Genomic DNA, 15,877 nt, shown 5'->3' on the forward strand with positions numbered 1-15,877 from the left:
TTCAAATAAGTCTTTATGCCCAACTCAAATGGCGTCACGTGTATAAGATGTAAACCATAAACTTCTGCATTCGCTTGATAATCAAATCTGAAATGCTCAAACAAGTCTTTATGCCCTACTCAAATTACATAAGAAGATGCTGGAAGAAACCTCAAAATTTATGAAAATCTTTGTTTAAAAAAATACATTTACGTTTTAAGTGACATATAAGTGACTTTGTTGAAAAATGTTGGTAGAAACACGTCTGTGTGACTGTTGAAATAATAAGTCCGTTAAAACGGTCATTATTTATTCTGATGTCTGCTCTGCACCGTGCTTTTGAAATGGGCCTATTGATAACCATCGAGGTGACCACGCCCTGTAGGCTGGTCCACAAGTAGTAAAAAAAAACAGTCCAACCATAATCAACGAGACGAGAGTTCAGGCCAACCTAGAACTACTGTCAACGATGGTTATTTCTCTGCATCAGCCACGCAGAATTCCCTAGCAGATTTGCTATCACCTGCTCTAACTCGTTGATCATAGGCTAATGACAGAGGTTTATCAACAAGAGGGCGCTGTTTCAGCCAATAATGTTTCAGCTATATGAGACAACTAAAAACCACGATCACAGACTTGGAACAAAGTCTAACCAAACAAAACTAGTACAAGCTCATCAGCCAATCCCTTTGGTTTTGATTGAGCCGTTGGGGCCATGGGGCCGAACCAAACTATGGCGTTAACGCCTCTCCCAAAACAATACCCAACAAATAACACAAGGCTGTTTCAAATATTTATTTTTATTTTCTTCCACCGAACATTTCGGAGCAGGTGAACTATGATAAGCCTTACAGATAAATGAAACCATAGCAGGACTTCATCTTAAAGGAACACGTTGCCTTGGATCGGACAAGTTGGTCTATAAAAAGCGTTTGAAACCGTTTGTTAGGAAATGCATATGGGTAGAAAGATGTTGTAAAAGTAGAATACAATGATCCACACAAGTTTCACTCAAAATTGCACGGTTTTAATTTAACGTTGCGAACTAACACAGTCGGCCATTTATGGGAGTCAAGAATTTGACTCACATAAATGGCCGACCGTGTTAGTCGACGAGGTAAAAAGAAAACAAAGTAATTTCGAGGCATATTTGTGTACATCACTGTATTCTACTTTTACAACATCTTTCTAACCATATCAATTTTATAAAAAACGGTTACAAATGCTTTTCAAAGACCCACTTGACCGATCCAAGGCAATGTGTTCCTTTAACATCTTAAGCAATGACATGATTCAAGTTTGAAAAGTGGGGCGAGAAGGAGGATGATTTTCCAATGTCCATGCATTACCAATTTGAGATAAGTCTTGTGCAACAACTTTACCAATTATCAAAGCCTGATTAAGATGTTCTGATCAAGTAAATACACCAATATAGGGCTAGATAGCTCAGTTGGTAGAGCGCCGGCACGTTAATCCGGAGGTCGTTGGTTCGAATCCCACTCTAGTCAATTCTTTGTTCAACCCCGAAAATCAAGTAAATACACGTAACATTCGGCATGTACCAGCGTATGAAACCGCCAGTCAAATGTCTTGCAAGGTTTTGAAGTTGGTGATAACTTCTTGTGCATTTCTGAGCCTCTCCATCTTATCATTTGAACACAATAACGAGAATAATTTTACTTTCTCTCCCTAATTCTGTCTGTTTTACTCCAAAAGAAAAATATCTTTCATCCTCAATGGCTTTAGTATAGTGGGTGCGTTCGTTCGTTTAGCTTCCCTGGGTCTACCCCGATGTTGACCCGATCCACAAGTGGGGCTCTAGGGGCTGGCCCGAGGTGCACTGACGTCACCACGAGAAGGCTCACGTGGTGACGTGTCTGTGGTTTTTTCCTGGTTCCGAGGACGAACGTTAGGTAATTGTGTTCCCACGTTCGTCCTGGAAAAAAATAAAATACGCCACATCGGGGTTGACCCAGGGAAGCTAAACGAATGCACCCAGTATATTTTTGGTAGGTGAGCACGTGAGTGTGCATTGTAAAGGCTACCAAGCGTGAGGTCTGGGGGCCGCTCAAGGGCCCCAGTTATTATTGGCTATAAAATGGATGCTATCTAGCTTTTCTGTAGTCATCTTTTGAGCAGAGCAGATATTTGAATTAATTGTGTGGGTTTCTTGTCTTCACTTTTCCTCTCTTCTTTCAAAAATCAGAGAAAAAGGCACATCATCAAACTTATCATGAATTTGGTCCTCACTTTGAGACTCACTTTTAAGTACACAAATGCAACTGTACAGCATCTCTCTATCTCTCTCTCTATAATATAAAATATATGTACGCAACATAGTCTTTGTGTCTAGTTGCATTTAAAAGCACACAAAAGAGCTAGATATAATAATAATAATAATAATAGTGGCTGCTAGCGCTCAGGTCCGTCATGCAGTGACCCCTGGTCACTGGGCTTTAAATCATTCCTTAAACCATCTCAACTCCCTGGGTAGTATACAGCCTGTGCCACCAAATATGTAGCGCATCAAAGCTAATCCATCACAAGAACCATCTCTGCCCTCACAGGTGCCCATTTACCCCTGGGTGGAGAGAAGCAATTATAGTGAAGTGTCTTGTCAGGGTCACAAGTGTCACGACCGGGATTCGCACCCACACTCTGTTGAACAGAATAACCAGAGCTTGAATTCGGTCCTCTTATCCGCTCGGCCACCACACCCCGTTTTGTTCGCACTTGTACACTTAGTGGATAAAAATATTGCACGTAATATTGATACAAAAAATTTGTACTATAAATGACATCGTGTTATGAAATCATTTTATATTAAATGTGGTCTACAACCAAGTTACACACATTACACATTAGGTATTACACCTAAATTAAACGCTTTCGTACGATTTAAATTGTGAAGAATAAATTACTTCAAACATGGTCCATTTTTTAAGCTGAAAGACAAATGGGACCCACACATTGTACAGACAAAATGTACCTGTAGAAGATCCAAAATAGGCAACATTTCAACAGCAGGACGGCGAAAAATTCCAATTGGGATCGGAAACTCACCCTTGTATGACAAACTCCCCTCTATTGGACAATGGATCATTCCCAACAAGCATAGTGCTTGTAGGATTACTTGGGTTGTACCACTGTTTGTAGGAAAGATACCATTTCTTTGACGACCTCGTCGGGGTAAACGTAGTGCACCATATGTGTTCCTTTTTCAAACAGTACCGATCTCTTGGTTGCCCCATCTATTGAGGAAAAAAATAATTATCATTATAATAAGAGTGGTTTGAAATGAAAAAGAAAAGACGCACAAATACCAGGGCCCAATTTCATAGAGCTGCTATAAACACAACAATTTGCTTAGCATGAAATTTCTTCCTTGATAAAAACAGGATTACCAACCACATTTCCACGTGATTTTCAGGATAAGCAAATAACAGCTGAACACCAGTAAACAAGCAATATGCAACAAATGGATATTTGGTTGGTAATCCTGTTTTTTTATCAAGAAAGAAATTTTATGCTCAGCAAATTGTTGTGCTTAGCAGCTCTATGAAATTGGGCCCAGGTCTAAGGCCAGTCTTAGTGCAAAATTGGTTACTTTCCATAAACGATGTAGTTCGCAGTGTGCTGCAAAAACTCCATCAGTGTAAGGCAGTAGATTTGTAAATCCACTTCTAAGATGATAACAGTTGTCGCATGTAAGTTTTTGAAAAAGTTCCATCGCAAAAATTCAGACATCAGTGACATTCCACAATAGGCAAGTCATCTTTTTGAAATGGCGTAAATTGAAAATTTACTAAAGCATTTTACAGACTTTCCACCAATATTGTGCTTTTAACAAAAAATGTGAATAAATGGGAGTCAAACAATGTTGGCTTGGTCTGAAACAGCTGTTTAAAACATGCAGGGTCATAAGCATGCAATAAAGGACCTCGCCTCTATTATCACATGGCTTCAACCCTGCCGGTATTAATCAGCTGCAAAAGCCCTCACTCAATCCGGCCATGACACCCCACAATAGCTAAGTCAGCTTTTTAAAATGACATGAATTAAATATTTACAGAAAAATGTGAATATATGGAAATCAAACAATTTTGGCTTGGCCGTTTAAAACATTGCATGGGAATGCAATAAAGGACCAGCCTCACTTCTTTTAACACATAACCATCATAATAATAACATCTTCTATAGCGCCGGTATCTACAAAAAAAGTGCTCATGGCGCTCGCTCCAATAAAAATATTCCCCCTTGGTTGTTCTCCAGCAGTGCAAAGAACAAGAACAATTACAAATTCCAATGTCTAGTGAATGTTACTGAAATGTTTTTGAAAAAGATGGGTCTTCAGGGTTGATTTGAAAGTGTCTATTGTCTGGATGGCTTTGATGGAATGTGGTAGACCGTTCCACACCTTCCCTGCAACTACCTGGAAAGAACGGGATCCCCATAAATTATTTCCAGTGTGTTCACAAGACGGAACTTGTCAGAAGCCCTATTGGTTTGTGCACGATCCAATTGAGTCTACCCGTACCGGTTGGAAAAAAAATTACATGGAGATAACAGGTGTGAGTTGCCAGACAAAAAGGATGTTGTATTTTGGCAAACAACTTTATAGTAAGGCAACCTCTCTAAAGAAAGTGACAAGCCAAGGCTGGACTCCACACACACATCTTGTCGCTTCGGTTGCTCAAGATTTTATAAGAAAAATATACCTTTGGACTTTTCCATTTTGATGCCTTCTTTATCGTAATGGAGGGTGTCACTGAGATTCATCCCTAGCCTTTGAATGGTATCTTCCAAGACAGGTCGCTCGACAAAGTTGTCATTCTGACTATAAATGCAGATTGCAGGTAGGTTAATCTCTGCTAGTCTGGACACATTGGAAATAAACTGTAGATGGAACAAATACAGACGGAGTTGTCAAATTACAAGAGAGTTTGTGGGGAGTTTGTGGGGAACACACCACTCTGTTACACTATGCCCCTAGCAAATGATTCAGCAATGGCACGACACAAGTAAAGTAGTTAGAGTAGTGTACAAATGTCATCCACAAACAAAATTCACAAACTGTTGACTTGTGTGCATCTTGTAAATGGTTTTCAATGTAATGTTTAGAAGTAATTGAAGAAAGGAAAGTTAACTAGCTAAGAGCTAGAATTGAAGCATGCTAAATCCCGGTTCAGACTTGGTGAACTTGTCGTCACAACCCTGTTTTCGCAGCGAATGTTTCAGAAAAGTTGAGCACAGTTCAACTGCTGCAAATATGTGTTGTCAACATTCTTATCGCATTCGCATTCGCAGGAAGTATGAACCGGGCTTAACCCCTGGTTATTGAACCAGCACACTACATGAGCTATCTAACACTAATAATGGCGGTTCTCACTAATTTTTCAATATCTTCGTTTGCGATTTTGTTTTAATGTGTGGAGCGCTGGCACATTCATTCAGGAGCGACAGGTTCAAATCCCTATATAGTATATTTTTTCTTTGTCCATCCAAAGATTGGAATAAGCTTTAACCCAGTCAGTTTCCCTCGTTGTTTACAAAACAAAGAAGATAGAATTATCTGTTTTACACTAAATACCAACCAAAAAAACCTAGGTTGAGGGTCAAAACAGCAGGTCAGTAAAACCAAAAATGAATATTCTTAATCCCGATCCAAATTTAACATATTAAATCATTGCAGTGCCCACAGCTAATAAAACATAGGATTCGAACTGCCTCTAGCTAACATGTGTTCTCAGTGTTCTAGTTGGTATGATACAACTCTAGAATTCCAAAGGTCGTGGGTTCGAATCCCACCCCCCAAGTCATAAGCCTGTGATGTTTTTCACAGTATGTACAGTGCTTACACTCATCGGTGTATATGGGTAAAACCAAAATTAGTATTCTTTATCATCAATGCAAATCTAACATCTATTATGGACACTGGACACTACTGGGAATTGTTAACGACCAGTCTTTTCACTTGGTGTATCTTAACATGTGCATAAAATAACAAACCTGTGAAAATTTGAGCTCAATTGGTCATCGAAGTTCCAAAATAACAATGAAAGAAAAAGCACCCTTGTCACACGAAGTTGTGTGCTTTCTGATGCTTGATTTCAAATTCTAATTCTGAGGAAAATTACTTCTTTCTCAAAAACTCTGTTACTTCAGAGGGAGCTGATTCTCACTATGTTATATACTATCAACAACTCTCCATTGCTCGTTACCAAGTAAGGTTTTATGCTAATAAATATTTTGAGTAATTACCAATAGTGTCCACTGCCTTTAAAAATAAGAATAACTTCTCTACCTCTTTGAAGTTAAGCTGGGAACCTTCATAGAAAGAGAATACTTCTGAATCTCGTGTCAACCCTCTAAGACCTGCCGAAGACACAATGCCGGACGCCAATCTCCTCATTGCTGGACCAATAAGGGGAATCTGGATGCCAAAGTATAGCACTACACCCAGAATATAAAAAAGCCAATAAGGACTGAACAGCCTGAAATGAAACAGACAAGATCTATATTAAAGACACTGGACACCTTTGGTAATTGTCAAAGTCTAGTCTTCTCACTTGGTGTATCTCAACATATGCACAAAGTAACAAACCTGTGAAAACTTGAACTATATTGGTCATCGAAGTTGCGAGATAATAATGGAGGAAAAAACACCCTTGTTGCACAAAATTGTGTGCTTTCAGATGCTTGATTTCGAGACCTCACGCATAAGATCACAAAGTCAATTAAATAATTTTACTGAGAAATTACTTCTTTCACAAAAACTACGTTACTTCAGAGGGAACCGTTTCTCACAATGTTTTATACTATCAACAGCTCTCCATTGCTCATAACCAAGTACATTTATGCTAACAAGTGTTTTGAGGTAATTACCAACAGTGACCATGCCTCTAAGTTTCAACCAGAAACTAGGGCCTTATTTCATAGAGCTGTTTGAAATACAACAAATTTCTGCTGAGCCAAAATAGCAGAAAACCAGGCAAAAATGGCATTCCATGAAATCAGCTGCTAGGCAAACCCATTCCCTTAATTAGAAGTGACTAGGTTCTTTTCTGTACACAACACATGGGACCTACCCAGCCTTAAAAGGAGCAATAATGGTTAAATGTCGGGCTCAAGAAGACAAGAGTCAAAACTGGGACTCAGAGCCAGTATCTCCAAATTTTGATGCTCACGGTGCTTGAACATTATTACCCCAGTCACTAGGCCATTAAATTTATTTGTTTAAAGGCAGTGGACACTATTGGTAATTGTCAAAGACTAGCCTCCACAGTTGGTGTATCTCAACATATGCATAAAATAAAAAACCTGTGAAAATTTGAGCTCAATCGGTCATCGAAGTTGCCAGATATTAATGAAAGAAAAAAACACCCTTGTCACACGAAGTTGTGTGCGTTTAATTAGATGTTTGATTTCGAGACCTCAAGTTCTAAATCTGAGGTCTCGAAATCAAATTCGTGGAAAATCACTTCTTTCTCGAAAACTATGGCACTTCAGAGGGAGCCGTTTCTCACAATGTTTGTTACCATCAACCTCTCCCCGTTACTCAACACCAAGAAAGATTTTATGCTAATAATTATTTTGAGTAATTACCAATAGTGTCCACTGCCTTTAATCCAAATTATCTCCCTGAAGAGTGCTGCCAAGGTAGCCCACTTAGCTAAACAAATCACAAGAACAGTTTCTGCCCTTACAGGTACCTATTTACTTCTGGGTGAAGAGAAGCAACTATGGTCAATTGCTCAAGGACACAAGTGTCATGACCAGGTTGTGAACCCACACCCTGATGACTTGGCCACGAAAAATCGTGTGTTTGCCAACTGAATAACAATAAGCTACCTCGCCTCAATGTGAAATATCTTTTGTTAAAACAAAATTGAATATGAATCTGATAAATATCTTTCAATTTTGTTTAATATCAAAGTATCGCAAGATATGTCTTCTCCAAGTGCTTGTTCAACTCAATTTGATTATGACTGGTATTAAATTTGTTTTTTTACCCATATACACCGATGTGGGTTGCGCACTGTATACTGGGTACTTACCCCAGTCCTGTGAAACAATCACAGGCATATTACTCGGGTGGAATTCGAACCCACGACCTTTGCAATTCTAGAGCAGTGTCTTACCAACTAGACTACCGAGGTTGCCCGGTAGCTAGCAGTCCGTGCGCAGAGTGCGAGATAATTAGCATATTTTCCAGGTTTCATTTGCAGTCGCGCGGCGCACTCGGACCCTTCGAGATTTCGCGTGACAGCGCGAGAACTCGGAGACGATGTGCAAAATTGGCTACAGGTCCCAGCAAGAGGGCAGTGTGGGGTCAAGCATGGAGTGGTAAGTTTCTTGAACATTTTCCTCGTAAAACAAATCCATTTTTACCGGATTTTCGAGACCAAACACATGTGAATCTTCGTCTGAAATGTGGTTGAAGTTTTACACTTTTTGTTGATAGGCTTTACACTTAGGGTGCCCCCGACTGTTTCGAGCACGATTGAGACAAACAGAGTCCATATTCTGATAGACAAAGGATAGTTCTTTCGTTTGGTACCACATACACTTCTGCAGGTTTTGCCATTGATATTTTTTTTTCAGTGCCAAAAATGTGCAAAAATCATTGTTTGTGCCGCTTCGTTTTAGCTTACGTGACGTCATCATGTAAGAAAAGGCTTTGGTTTGTGTACTGTTCGTACAGCGTTCTTTTTTTATCATGATTGTTTGATGACGATCGTTGTGAAAAAAAATCATGAAGAAATATATTTCTCATGAGAAAAAAAAAAGAATAATATCAAACACTATTTCCATCAATAATAACAAAACATGGCAGTTTGATGCAGGATTGAAATATGGAATTGTTATGGGTTTTCTTCGTGGTGGTTGAGACTCTGTATTAAATGTGTAGAGTAAGACTTAGAGCATAGAGTAAGGACAGACCCTTACTCTATGCTTAGAGTAGGTCTTCTATTTCTATGATTCGAATCTAAGTTCTATTTTACATGTATATTATTATTCAAAAAATAATATTTGTTTAATTACCTGAAAGTATATTCAATATTTGTGGACACATTGTTGAGAAAATAAATAATACAATACTTATTGATTGAGTTTCAATTTGATCAGGTGGTCAATACCTTTTGCTAGTTCATACTGGGTTAAATCCTATTGATTCGAGTCTCGGTTAACTCTTAATCAAAAAGGGAATTCAAACATGTCTAACTTTAATTTCACACAGCAAAAATATTTCACTGGGGGATTGCAATTTATTGGTACTAACTGTAGTCCATGTCAGTTTTCTGCTCAGTGTAAAGTGTTTCTGAAACATTTTGGTCTTCTTGGGCATGTTTTTAACTCTATTTGCTTTCTTTGTGTTCCTTTTACAGTCCCAGCTCTCTGAAAATTTTCCACGGTTTAAAGTGACGGGGAGACCCGAGCCTGGACGACTACATAGGGCGACTACTGTTGAAGTCGGGACTGTTGATTGCTTAGTCGAGTTGCAAACATTTTTCAACTACTCGGTTATCGTGCCACTGCATAGTCGTAACTACAATGTAGTACCTGCTTGTGAACCAATAGCACTCCGCACTAAATGCTAAAACCAAGTTTAGTACATGGATCTCAGACAAGCGTACAAAATTTTACTAACAACATATGCACACACACTTGTCCACTATGTTTACTCGCGTAACTACTACTACATACACGTGCCATATGGCACGTTTGGCGTGATTGCTAAATTAGTGGAATGTTTGTCTGACACCGGGGTCTTTCAAGCAAAAGTGATGTCATAAGTGCAGAGTGCTATTGTATCGCTTGCGACCATTCACACCAGCGAAAGGCCCTTTGCGAGACCACGGCTTTGACTTAAGATTCGGCTCAGGCTAGCTTGGCCCCGTGGTAGTTTTAACAATTGCGCATGCTTTGCTTATGCCCCGTGGGGTGTCGGACATGACAGAGCCTGAAGCCGAATCCAATGCCGCAGCCGCGGTTTTGAAAAGGGTCTTAATTTACTTTACGGAACACAATCTGATTGTTTTTCACCAGTTACACAATTTTTCAATCCATTCAGCGTTAACTTTAATACATTGCTCCTGTGCCAAACAATATGCCGTAAGGCATCTTGGGCATCGAAAACTAGTTTAAAAGTTGCGACTCCGAGGCCCGACTAGTCGAGTAATAAATTTCACTAGGAGACTCCCTCACAAGATATTTTTGTAAACTGAACAAAACTGATATTTCTATTTAATTTATATTAATATACCAAGGTACTTTCCCAAGTAATTTTTAATTTGTATTTTGCTGTGGTCACTAAAGTTTTTTCAACTTGTCGTGTGTGCAGAAACGCATCAAAATGTCGTCGTTATTTTATGTAAGCAGCTGAAAGGGACTTTAAAATAAATGTTTTGTAAAATTGACAAAGTTAAAAGATTTGTCATCTGGTTTATTATTGTGTGTTGTATATTGAATATATTTAATTTGAAGCTGACCAAACTTTCCAGCTTTTAGTTGAGATTTCACAGTTAATAAATAGGGAGAAGGCCAGGGTCAGGAATTGAACATTTCATTGGTTAAAAGAAAACAACAAATGAGTTTTGAACCCTTTTTAATTTTATTTTAATCAATATAATACAAAGAAGGATTTCTTTTTAAAACTCAAATATACTTGGATTCATAGCATTGGGTTGGAAGGCCATCATATTTTGGCACTGAATAGCAATTATCCGTTGCGTTTATGCCAGTTTTGGTTTCGTAGACGTAAAGATACAGATCAGATAATAACTGAAGCTAAACCCGGCCAAACGCCATACTAACGAATAATAGTCGGGCACCCCTTTGTTGTCAAAACAAGCCCCCGTGATTGCATGACATGAGCAAGGAATCATGCCAAACCAAAGGTGCCTTGCGTTTTGTTACGTAGAAGCTGATTAGTCAGTTGGCACGCTTGATGCACATTCTGACCAATCACGTTCGGGCTCACATTATACCATTGAGTAATGGCGGATTTTCTTACCGAGAAAGTTCGCTCTGACGGCGACGGATACTTAGGGTGCCCCCGACTGTTTCGAGTGGAGTCAGAAACAACGACAGTAGCGGTTGAGTAGATGAATAATGTACCTGAACACACATGATTAAGGTTTGTCTGCACGATTTCGTTAAATGCTACAAAAGGGACTTTTTCGGAGACCGTTATTTTTGTACAACGATGATCATTTTTATAGTCCAAAATTCCTTATTTCTGAACAATTAAAAATTCACCTATGGTTTTTGTCATTACAATTAAGCATTCCTCATTCATACTGTCACGTTGTTGTATTTTTACATGGCTGGGTTTTCACGATATGATTTTTTGAAAATGTGCCCTCCAAGCTCATTATATATGCAAAACTGCGACTGTCTTGCATACGCCGCAAATGAAATAAAGGACTTTTCCGCACGGTGCGCAGTGACTGTAGAGGCAGTTTGAATCCTATTTTTAGCAGTGGGTACCGCAAACGATAAGGTATGACACTGCACTAGAATTGCAAAGGTCGTGGCTCCAATCCCACCCGAGTAATATGCCTAGGTTATTTTTTTCACAGAACTCGGGTAAGTACTGAGTATACAGTGCTAACACACATTGGTGTATATGGGTAAAAAACAAAATAAATTTTCTTTATCCCCAAGGCAAATTTAACATGATTGGTCTTTGACATAAATTTTGGTCCAGTAAAACTGTCAAGCTTCAAGCCCTGAAGTCTTGTGGATTTTCCCCACCAGTTTAAACCTTGAGGAAGGAAGGTAGCCTTTAAGAAGGTTGAGAAGTTTCCTTACTTGTGAGGCCTCGCACCAGCAGATGATAACAGACATATCGACTTAATACTGCACTCTTGTGCTGGGTCAGCAGCTAGCTGACAAGTCACATGACCTCCCATGGAATGACCTGCCACCATGGCAACACTGTTAACAAATAGATGAAATATTGAAAGACATTAAAAGTGCAATGACCCATTCTGAACTAAAGTAGTAGTCCAAATTCTTTAAAGTTTCATAAAATCAAAGCAAATCAAATTTCTCCAGAAGACGTTCAGAGCATACTGACCAAAACGCCAAGTTTAAACCAACGGTTCTTTTCAAAACCACCCCAACCCATTTAGAGAAAGTCATTACATGGTGTTACCGCAAACCTTTCTATATCGTATTTCCACCATGCAAAGTTTCAAATCCTACCAAATCTAATTTGTGAACACAACAGACCAGTGAAAATTGGTACCAGTATACATGATGAAGAGGCAATGTCACACTTTGATGTGATTCAAAAAATATTAACTATAAAGTTAACAGCAATAACAAAACCATAGGAGAGGGATTTACCTTTTGACGCCTAGTTTTGACAGAAGTTCCTTGATGACTACAGCTTTGTGCTCAGTAGTGTGATTATAGACACCATCAGGGTCCAATTCTGTTAACCCCATACCTACGTGCGGGACATCACAAGCAAAGAAACTCATGAAGTTTAAGTCGACCACACATTTCCTGAGAACAATGGATTTACTTGGTGAGTCTGCTGCCACCATAGAAATAGAACCCGGAGAACGCTGAGTGTCTCATTGTGCGTGCGGTTTCATTGTGAGACCATTTTTATGGACGCACAAACGCCATTTTTGTTACGCGTGTATGGCAAAATATTTTGCCATACGATTTTGCCATACAATGACATCATCATTGACCAATGAACACACTAGAAACGGTCTAAGTGCGCTGACATCTTGCCATTTTGCCATACACGCGTCTCACGCAATGATAACTTTGCAATACGCGTTTACACGCGGTATCGATACGCCGCGTCCACAGACGACAGAGGGTAGCCGAGCTCAGCGTTCTCCGGGTTCTATTTCTATGGCTGCCACCTAAATGTCCCACATAAGTCTCCCATTGACTCCATACAAACCCAATTCAAAAGATATTGTCAGCAATTGGTCTTGGTTGGAAAAGTTGAAAGTGATGCCAGCACAAGTTGCTTTTTGCGCCAAAGCTAAAACAAAATTGCTGGACAAACCTGACAAAGGAAGAGCTAAAACCGTTCCTTCATGCACACAATGATTAACACACATTACATAAATATCATAAATATTAATATCAAAGTCTTATATAGCACAAGTATCTACCAAACATGTCCAACATGAATCCTGTGTTATTACAATAAATTGAATCTACACAATGGTCTAAACACCTGGGCCCAATTTCATGGCTCTGCTTACCGTAAGCACATAATCGGCGCTTACGGAAGCAGGGAATTCTGTGCTTACGCCAAGCGGAATTCACAGGTTAGCGGCGCACTCCACGTTCTTCACTTACAAGGCTAGCGCAGAAATTCGGCACTTGTACGTAAGCGACAATCGTGATCATAAGCGCAGAATTCAGCAGTCAGCAGAGCCATGAAATTGGGCCCTGCTCCTTACACTACCATAGGCAATGTTTCAAATTCTCATAATGTAGCTTTGTGGGCGTCAACGCATAAGCAACAGAGTGCCCCGGTGGGACTCGAACCAGGGGCCCGAAGGTTGAAGGCGAGGAAAGACTACACCAACCCAACTGCCAAATTAGTTTGGAATTGACTCCCAAAATGGTGGACATGGTAGGTGCACATTGTGCAGAAAAGGGTTCCTCTTTATATGCAAGGGGGTCAATAGCCAGAGGGATTTGGTTCTGTAAGGGTTAAAGGCAGTGGACACTGTTGGTAATTACTCAAAATAATTATTAGCATAAAACCTTTCTGGGTGATGGGGAGAGGTTAGTGGTATAAAACATTGTGAGAAACAGCTCCCTCTGAAGTGCCATAGTTTTGGAGAAAGAAGTAATTTTCCACGAATTTGATTTCGAGACCTCAAGTTTAGAACACAAATTCGTGTGACAAGGGTGTTTTCTTCTTTCATTATTATCGCGCAACTTTGATGACCGATTGAGCTCAAATTTTCACAGGTTTGTTATTTTATGCATATGTTGAGATACACCAACGTTGAAGGCTAGTCTTTGTCAATTACCAATAGTGTCCACTGCCTTTAAACCTGGTTCATACTTCCTGCGATTGACAATGAGATACAAATTTTGACATCACAAATTCGCAACGAATAATTCGCAACAGTTTACTTCTGTTCAACTCTTGTGAAACATTTGTTGCGAAAACAGTCGTGTGTGTCTGTCAAAATTTGTATCACATTCGCATTCGCAGTATGAACTGAGCTTTAGGCGTTGTCAATAACAATGTCATACCTGGCAAGTTTGGTAAAATGACCCTGTATCCGTGTGAAGTAAGACCATGTACGAGATGCCTGTAGGATTTATGAGTGGCTGGTGCACCATGTATACATAGGATAACCGGCCCACTCTTGTCACCTTCGTCTGCGTAAACTACCTATTCAGAATAAAAACATGTACCCATTTACCCCTGGGTGGTGAGAAGCAAAAGTGGTTTGCTCAGTATTGAGTATTGAAGAATTCTAATCCTTATGCAAACAAGAGAGCTCTTTGAAATTAAAACAGTACAATATTTGTAGGCTTTTTTGTCCAATTAACCTTTTTTTTCCAAAAGTCCTAAGTCTTGTGGATTTTTTCCCCAACAAGTCAAGCCCTGTTTCGTAGCTGTACTTAGCCTTTGGTCAAGGCCTTCGTGGCTTGGACAGCTCTGAGAGCCGCGGTCCCAAGCGACCCGAAAGGGAGACCACACAAGCACGTGGCGAAGCCACAAGGGCCTTTTCCAACTTGTTTGCGGTTTCTTTCATGTATATGTTTCTTTAAATCTCGACTTTTGGTACGGGGGTCAGCAGGTCAGCATACATTAATGCAGGTTTCGTACTCTATGAATCTGTTCATCAACAAAACCGCAAAACAAGTTGGAAAAGGCCATTTTGGCTTCGCAACTCGCGTGTGGTCTCCCGTTCCAGTAGCTTGGGACCGCGGCTCTACTAAGCTGTCCAAGCTAGGAAAGTCTTGACAAAAGGCTAAGCTGTACCTTAAATCTAGTTCCCAGTGCTTGTACTTCCTCAGTGTGGGTTGTAAAGTTGTAGGCAGGCTTTTTGGTGACGCCATCTCTTTTATTCTCATTGTTTGAATCACCCATGTCCCTCACAATCTGAAACCGAAAATAAACACAAAGGGGTGTTACAAGGCGGTGTTACAAAGGGGTGTGATTAGTACCAAAACTTCAAAAGTCAATCATTTTATAAATGTTTGAGCATAACCAACGACAGGAAACTTTATTCTCAGCATGATTAAGCCTGATGAAAATGCAGACCGTGAGTAAACTGCATAGCTTCTGTCACTGGTGCAGCTTGCACAATTTCGCGATAAACGGGAATCAAAGTTGGGGACCGAAAACATGTGAGGGTCGATAAACGTATAGAAATTTAATTTTAAATAAATTTTACTATTTGTTTTCATTTAAGTTTAACGAATGAAAAAGTGGTGGCAGGATACGGAAATGTTTCCTTGTCAGCCTCTGATTTTTCTGAACAAATGCTTACCTTATTATTATACAGTTTGTGAACGATGTAAAACGAACGGAAAGAAATACTTTCTCTTAATTATAATCGTCGACTTTTTGACGTTTTCAACTCGCCTTGAAAATGTGTGCTTACTTGGCGAGCGCCCTCAAGTGTTGATCTAAAACTAATTACACTCATTACTAAATTCACTGAGTTCAAAAAGCCACATACGCGGTTGTTCAGATAAAAAATTAAGTGGCGCAGCCGCACGGGTTAATGTGAAAATACTGTTTACGCAAGATGTTCATGTTTAAAGTCGTGTTTACTTAATATCGGTCGTTTATGTCAGTAAATTTGCAGAAATTTAAAGTTAAATCACATATTCAATAATACAATATTGTCAATTCTGCGAAGGCACTGTGGCCGACCTT

General features: G+C 39.6%; 1 protein-coding gene across 3 annotated transcripts; it reads right to left on the bottom strand.

The window, feature by feature from the left end:
• Positions 1 to 1,182: 1,182 nt before the first annotated feature.
• Positions 1,183 to 15,608, bottom strand: LOC139953982 (2-hydroxy-6-oxononadienedioate/2-hydroxy-6-oxononatrienedioate hydrolase 2-like). Of its 3 annotated transcripts, none has more exons than XR_011788032.1 (9): positions 15,486 to 15,608; positions 14,975 to 15,094; positions 14,236 to 14,377; positions 12,337 to 12,439; positions 11,797 to 11,922; positions 6,284 to 6,473; positions 4,698 to 4,875; positions 3,043 to 3,230; positions 1,183 to 2,560 (listed from the first exon to the last, which is right to left on the bottom strand). XR_011788032.1 is itself a non-coding variant. In XM_071953603.1 (8 exons), the coding sequence occupies exons 2-8, from the start codon at positions 15,080 to 15,082 to the stop codon at positions 3,109 to 3,111; spliced, it is 969 nt and encodes a 322-aa protein (XP_071809704.1). In that variant the 5' UTR covers positions 15,083 to 15,094; positions 15,486 to 15,608; the 3' UTR covers positions 2,572 to 3,108. The 3 variants fall into 3 exon arrangements, 1 of the variants encoding a protein (XP_071809704.1); XR_011788033.1 differs by having other exon boundaries at positions 1,183 to 2,637; XM_071953603.1 differs by lacking the exon at positions 1,183 to 2,560 and having other exon boundaries at positions 2,572 to 3,230.
• Positions 15,609 to 15,877: the final 269 nt, after the last annotated feature.

This window comes from Asterias amurensis, chromosome 22 (genome assembly GCF_032118995.1).
Source record: "Asterias amurensis chromosome 22, ASM3211899v1".
In the NCBI taxonomy this organism is placed as follows: domain Eukaryota; kingdom Metazoa; phylum Echinodermata; class Asteroidea; order Forcipulatida; family Asteriidae; genus Asterias; species Asterias amurensis.